Here is a 7,503-nt window from a genome sequence, read left to right as displayed (position 1 = left end):
AGTAACAGACTCAATGTGAGTGCAAACCTCGCTAAACAGAGTTGTATTATCTCCATCTTTCTCACTGCAACATTCCAGACCATCTCTATGAAGCTCCCCACTACAGTCGAGCTAACACAGGAAGAATGGGAAACTGTTCGATCTTCACCTCTCGGCCAGAAACAGAATCACCCCAACTTCTGTCATTGAGCTACCGCATGCAGATGATGCCTTCAAGTGTGCCCCCTCAGGAGCTGACAAGCAGGAGGCTGGAAGAAGACAGCAAGCCAAGCAGCATCAGAAGATGGAGAAGTCAACTTTCAGTATAACCTTTCTTCAGGCCTGTGTTTAGAGGTAAGGGGATCTGCAGGTAAATGGGGTGGCTGGGGAGAGGGGTTGAGTGGTGAGGTAGTGATAGGTGAACACAGGTAGAGGATACAGCCTGGTTGGTCGATGGGAGGAATGAATCCAGTTGGAAGCTGGAAGGAAGTGTCGCTCAGAGGAATGGAAGGGAGGGGGAGGGGCTGAAAAGGGAGTTGGGGGTTTGGAAGGGAGGTTATTTGAAATTGGAGAACTCAATGTTGACTCCTTCGGGCTGTAAGCTGTCCAGATGGAAGATGAGGTGTTGTTCCTCCAAATTGTGGTCTGATCCGCTGTGGCAATAAAGAAGGCCAAGGATGGTCATGTCGGAGAGGGAATGGGATGGGAAATTGAAATGAACAGTGACCTGGATGAGCTGAGATGCTCGGCGAAATGTGCCCCTAGTTTATGTTTGTCTCACCAATGTAGACAAGACCACATCAGAACTGGATACAGTAAACTAGATTGGAGGAGAAGCAGATGAACCTCTGTCTCACTTGGAAAGATGGTTTGGGGCTCTTGATGGAGGTGAGGGGGGTGGTATTGGCAGGTTTTGCATCTTTTATGATTTCAGGGGAAGGTACCTGACCTTCTCAACATCGGTAAGACCAAATGTAAACTAAGGGCATGTTTCACCGAGCATCTCAGTTATGCCTGTAAAGGCCAACTGGACCTCTCAGTCACTGCCCATTTCAATTTCCCATCCCATTCCCTCTCCGACATGACCATCCTCGGCCTTCTCCATTGCCACAGTGAAACAGACCACAAATTGGAGAAACACCTCATCTTCCACTTAGACTGCCTCCAACCCAGAGGGCTCAACACTGAGTTCTCAATTTCAAATAACCTCCCTTCCCATCCCTGACTCCCTTGCCAGCCCCTCACCCTCCCTTCCATTCCTATGACTGACCCTTCCTTCCAGCTACCAACCAGATTCATTCCTCCCATCGACCAACCAGGCCATACCCTCTTCCTGTGTTCACCTATCACTACCTCACCTGTCCGTCCCTCTCCCCACCCAAAACCCTCCCCCAACTTCCCATTTATCTGCAGCCTCCTTTACCCCCACCCTCAAGTCTTTAAAAAGGATTATAGCTGCAACACTGACTTCGCCATCTCCTGATGCTGCCTAGTTTACAGTATTCTTCCAGCCTCCCCCCTGCTTGTCTACTTTGGATTCCAGCATCTGCAGGTTTTTTTGTCCCCTCAGAGACTGAGCTACAAACCATCACAGATCTGTTCACTGAAGCATATGATAAAATGGATCTCAGTCTAAAATCCTGAAAACAAAGGTTCTCTATCAGCCCGCTCCTGCCACACAATAACATTCTCTGACCATCAAAATCCACAGCAAGTCCCTGGACAACATGGATCATGTCCTATACCTCTCAAGCCTCCTCTTGGTGCAAGTAGGTATTGAAAATGAAAGCCAACATTGACTCCAATATGACAGTGCAGTCTTCAGATGCTTGAGGAACTGTGTGTTTGAAATCTGAGACCTCAAACCCCAGCACTAAGCTCTAGGTTTACAGAACAATGTTGTCCCCACCCTAGTGTATGCAGCAGAACCATAAATCATGTACAGTAGACACTTCAAATTCTTGGGGAGTTATTGCCAACATTGATTTTGTAAAATCCTGCAAATCCACTGGCAGGGTAAAAATACCAAAGTGAGTGTCCTCTCCTAGGCCAATATCCCCAGTATCAAGGCAATGGTGTCACACATGTTAGGCAGGCCACACAAGACTCCCTAAACAAGTGCTCTACTCCAAGCTGCGCAATGTTAAGTGATCATTAGGAAGGCAGAGAAAATGCTACATAGACATCCTGAAAGCTTCCCTGCACAAATGCACATCTGCATTGCCCTAGAACACACAAACTGCATCCCACCCAACCCCCCCCCCCCCAATCAGTCTACACTTGCCCCATCTGGGGCAGAGTCTGCGGCTCCTGGATTGAACTATTCAGCCACCACAGAACCCACCCAGCCCCTGGAGTAGAAATAAGTCATCCTCAACTCTAACTGCTAAAGAAGAGCCCAACTCAATCTGAACAAGGTATCATTTTATCACTTGTGCAGTTCTGATAGTCATCTTACAGGAAAAGCGTCATCGTACCAGAAAAAGTGAAAAGTCGTTCTTTTCTAATACCTGACATCAAATACCAAACTAAATTGATAGAAGCTGAATTTGTTTACATTAAAAACAAGATGTTTAAGAAAGTTTTGAGGAATTAAAGATCCATTAGATTGTCTATAAGATGAACCTTGAAAGACAGTTTATCACAGGCTCTGAGATTAGGGAACAGGAAGTTGAATGGTTCAGATAAAGCCAATTCACCATCAATGGTGAATATTTGAAAGTGAGCTAAGGAATGGTAATCGCGTTATTTTTAAGAATGGTGAGAAAGTAAATTGTGATATTATAGATAGTAAATTATGAATTGTATTTTGAATTATTGGCACTTACCAGACGGGTAGAATAGTAATTTCATTGTCATTCCTATGAAAGGCACTATATGGTTTCCAGTGAGCCTGAATATGCAAATCATCGGCAATCTTGGTTTTCTAATTTAGTTAGTCATACTGTGTCCAGTTAAGATGAATACAAAGCAGAACAAGAAATAGTAAAGAATAGCTGTTAATGGGAGTAAACATTTCCTTGCTATATTTTCCATTATTTGACCCACAAAACTTGGACAGAATTTGCACAGACTAAAAGAAGTACAATTGGTTCTGTTATAATGCATGTTTCTTCAACACAAAGTGGCTTTAATGCGATTTAGACCGTTATTTGCAGAATGCGAACTTGCCTTACCTGTATTGGCTATAAGTGATACCAGCCCCGTTGGCTTAAATGACTATTGTGCGATTTTCTTATAATGTGAGATTACATGAGAACAGAACTATCATGTTATATCAGAATTGAAATATCTTGCATTCAGAACTAATCTAAAGAATAAGGGGCACAAAATTAGCATCCATCAGCCAGTTGCTATTTCCTGAATTGATGTTGATAATTTTACTATCAGTAATAACCCAAGCAACTTTATTTTGATCAATATCTGAACTATTCTAAGGCTCAACTTAATTGGAAAAACTAAATTCTTACACCGAGTGCTCCTATGATACGTTGTTTGGTTTCAAAGCTATAATGGCTGGTGGCTGTCTCCATTCTACCTTATGGCGCAGTTTGGAATTTAAAAAGGGAACTACTCTTAGAGACATACAGACTGGAAAGTGATATCTCCAACTCATCTGTGCTGATTGGATATCCTAAACCGATTGTGTCCCATTTGCCAGCATTTGGCCCTTTTCCCTCTAAACCCTTCCTATTCATATACCCATCCAGATACCTTTTAAATGTTGTAATTGTACTCACTTCCACCACCTCCTCTGGCAGCTCATGTTCTAGCAAATCAATTTGACTTTGTTGCTAACACATTTCATAAACTCACAATATTAATGGAGATCTAGGATACATAAAGAATCATAACAATTAAGTACCATGTTTTTGATATTATATTCATCTTTGTGTTTTATTCTATCAGATACAAGAACAAGATTGCTCTGCTAATTGAATTATGTGGCACTTGCAATTTAAATCTACATTTGGCTGTTAGGCTGATAGTATGTTTAAAATTTTCCCCAAACGAAGAAAAGTAGCAGTGTGAATGGAAAGTGGCAAATATTTGAAATCTGACCCCTGCCCATTCTCAGTGTGCCAACCACTGGTTTAACCTTGGCATGTTTGGAGTAACTAAGTAACCTGCTGTGGCAAGGTGCGTCCACGATTGTAATACATGAATGAGGTTCCCTTGCTCAGAATTTGGTAACTAAAGGAATGGGTGCAGGTGGATTAGGTAGTGATATGCGGCTTACAGAACTGCTTCTGGGTCAAGAGGAGCAACAGAGTTGCCTCACAATTTGCTGATATTCCACTCTATCAAACTTCTAAACTCAACTCTAAGCCAACACATGCCTTGTTGACTATGCCTGATTTGTCTATCTCTCTTTGCTGCCTCAGATGAAGCTCCCTCTAACATTGCCTGATCTTTTTCAGTTGCCTTCTATTGCAGATTTTCCCACCTGGTAGTTGGTTAGCCTCCTACTGCTGGGTGGAAAATAGAGTAAAGTATGTTAATAAGGTCCTAATAGTTCTGTCCCTGCAAATCTCATAATTAAATACCTTTTAACATCTGAATCACTATATGTTCCACAGCTTATTTTTTAAATTTGGTAAACAGTTAAACAGAGTTGGAACAGTGAAAACAACAAATATTTTCTTGTATGCAGCAATAATTTTCTAATAATTTAATTGCATAATTGACCTTGTTCCAGAATCTTTTTTCTTTGTGAAGCCTTAGGACTTGTAGCTAGCCCCAAATGTGTTCATTTCTAAATCAAACATTAAAATCTAGAGAGATCAATCAGTAACATGTATTCTGCATGATGAATGTTGTGTAAAACAATCAATTAGATGGGTGTAGATTATAAATTCATCCATAACTTTGCACAAATGCAACCTAAAATCAAGTTTTTCATACAATGAAGACCTCAACTTCACTCAAAACAGATTCTTCTTATCCAAGGAATAATGTTTTGACTTCTTATCCAAACTGTTTCTGTTGATCCATTTCAATAGTTTGTGTATTAGACACTTTGGCTTTTAGTAAAACTAACTTGTTTCTCTCAAACTACCCACTTGAAATACTTTTTTTAAAAATGAGAAGTGTTTGAAAATATTTGATGGGTGCCTAGACTGATAAAACTGAGGGATGTCTTCACTAGCTGTTAAAAAAATGTACCTGCAGCACTTTTTTGTCCATTTTTTCACAACAGCCATCATGTAATTGCATTTGTAACTGGCACTAAAATCACATTTTATAAATAATGATGTGTTGTGATGCTCAAATAATAGATGAGGACTGAGTAAATTAACAGCAAATAGAAAAGAGAGATTTTGACCTCAACTACGTTCAAAACCCTCTGCCCAATGAAAGGGCTGTATGTTAGCCAAGTGTGTCATATACTCTCTTTTTAGCTAAACTTTAAAGTCAATAAGAAAGAGATGAGCCCTGCAGCAAACAAAAACCATGCTCTGTTAAAGGAGCAGATAGACCAATAAATAACAAGGAGGGCAGCAATGAACGATATAACCCCTTAATGGACACCTTCAACAGATTTAGCTATTAAATCAGTTTTATGTTTATAATATTTAACTGTTATCCAGATTACTTAATTTAATATTATTAAGAGAAGTCTGAGCAAAATATCACTATAAGATCTACAACAGTACTTCAGTACAACAGTACAAAGACGGGGTAGAAATCACAAGCTGTTTCATAGTTGAAATGATACTTGATGATTAGATCTCAGAGTATGCTTATATTTAAATTAGAAGTATCTTTTAATTTCATTTTCAACATGCAAGTTTAAAAAATGAAAAAGTGAATATAGTTCCCAGAACTCATCCCATCAATAAGAACTGACAACTTCACAGCATTTGCATAACACAAGTTTAGGTGTTCTAGATTCCATTTAACAGTTGTAGTTTACACATCAGTCCTAAACTGCATCAGAGGGTCTGGACAAATGAAGTTTATTATACAAGCACATAGTAAGTAATGAGACAGCTATTAATTCTGGCATTTCACAGGCAACAATAGTATTGATTTACAGCAAAACATTACAGCTGACAAGAATACAAAATTCAACTATCATTGCACATTCATTTGCAAACAATTTAACTTTGCAGTTATAGCATGTAAATATTTTTAGTAGAATGGAAGTAGAAGACTACCACTGTTGCTGTAGTATTTCATTATCCTCTGCAAACTATCATTGGTCATAGTCGCAAGTAAAACAGTATTGTTAATTTTCAATTCAGTTAATCAAACAATATCAGGTTTCAGTTCTTTCTTCTTTAACTTTACTGTCCACATATTTTATTTTTTGATAACTTCTTGTTTAAGTTTTTCTGCCAAATGTTTTCTTTTCTGAATTTTCTGCTTTTCTTCTTCAGAAATTTTCTTAAATTTAAAAAGAAAAAAGAGTGTAAGTTATTATTTATTTTGTTTCTTTATTATGCAGACTGTTATGTTAGTTGTTCTTTTCTGTTACAACTTTATAAACAGATTGATTTTCCTTTTATATGCAATTATCTTCTTCACATGCATCAGTGACTTCACAATGCTCTCCAGTACAGTCAGTGATGCTCTATAATCATCCAACTGAAGATATGTCATAAGCTGGGAGAAGTAACTGTAAAATAATAAGCCTTTTCTTCTCTGCCTCCACCACCCCCCCCCACCAACTTCACCGCATTTTCAAATCATTGCATTTACCAACTTGGTTGGGAACTGATGAATATCTAGAGTTGATGAGCTACAGTTTAAATGACATGAAGCAGACTTGAACCTGTGCAATCACTAGCAAATGCATTTTGATCAATGATTTAATGATGATCATTAAATCATTACAATGGAGGTACACTATTTCTAAATATATCAAAATTTATTTCACCATCTCCTACTCTGCCAGCATAATATCCCACCTAAGATAATAAAAATAGACATTCAAGCATATTTATAATACACTATGCTTCATATTGAAAAAAGATTTTGTCATATATATTAGAAAATGAACAAGACATGGACATAAGGCAGGACTGGGATAAAGAAATCACCTCAAACCTTTTCTACTAAGATGTGCTGAACACATCTGTTGCGTGCAATGCTTCTTCCAGTTGTGTTTCATTATTTGCTACAAAGTAGAATTTCTAGTACTTCCATTCTGCCAGCATGTAAAGGGAAATAAAGAATTGAATGGAAACTGAAATGATCAGATGAAATCAAGATTCATGTTAAAAGACTACAAAGAAGTGTTTAGAAAGAAAAATGCAAATGATTAAATAAAAGGTTATTTATATTCAATGCACTTCAGTTTTATTCCACAGTCAGGTTATCAAAAAACTGAAGTTAAAAGGTGTGAGTTTTTCAGTGATCATAACACTTAAAAAATTCAGTTAAAAAATCTTTCCCCAACGTTTACACCCTTCATCTCCTGAATTTTTACAAATCAATGATGGCATGCCCTCTATTTTTTCAATATTCTTTTGAAAAAGAATTCTTGAACTTGTTACAATTAAATAGCTTTTACAAATG

General features: G+C 38.2%; 1 protein-coding gene across 5 annotated transcripts in view; it reads right to left on the bottom strand.

The window, feature by feature from the left end:
• Positions 1 to 5,918: 5,918 nt before the first annotated feature.
• cfap36 (cilia and flagella associated protein 36) overlaps positions 5,919 to 7,503 on the bottom strand; it is a 115,578-nt gene continuing 113,993 nt past the window's right edge. For 3 of the 5 annotated variants that reach the window (XM_072580959.1, XM_072580961.1, XM_072580960.1), the window contains one exon: positions 5,919 to 6,369. In XM_072580959.1, coding sequence (XP_072437060.1) covers positions 6,286 to 6,369 — 84 coding nt within the window. In that variant the 3' untranslated portion in view covers positions 5,919 to 6,285. Of the gene's footprint in view, positions 6,370 to 7,025; positions 7,133 to 7,503 lie in introns of all 5 variants that reach the window. The other 2 variants (XR_011961870.1, XR_011961869.1) reach the window with 2 other exon arrangements.

This window comes from Chiloscyllium punctatum, chromosome 11 (genome assembly GCF_047496795.1).
Source record: "Chiloscyllium punctatum isolate Juve2018m chromosome 11, sChiPun1.3, whole genome shotgun sequence".
In the NCBI taxonomy this organism is placed as follows: domain Eukaryota; kingdom Metazoa; phylum Chordata; class Chondrichthyes; order Orectolobiformes; family Hemiscylliidae; genus Chiloscyllium; species Chiloscyllium punctatum.
The sequence above is the reverse complement of the archived record's forward strand: the minus strand, read 5'-3'. Positions and strand labels throughout refer to the sequence as shown.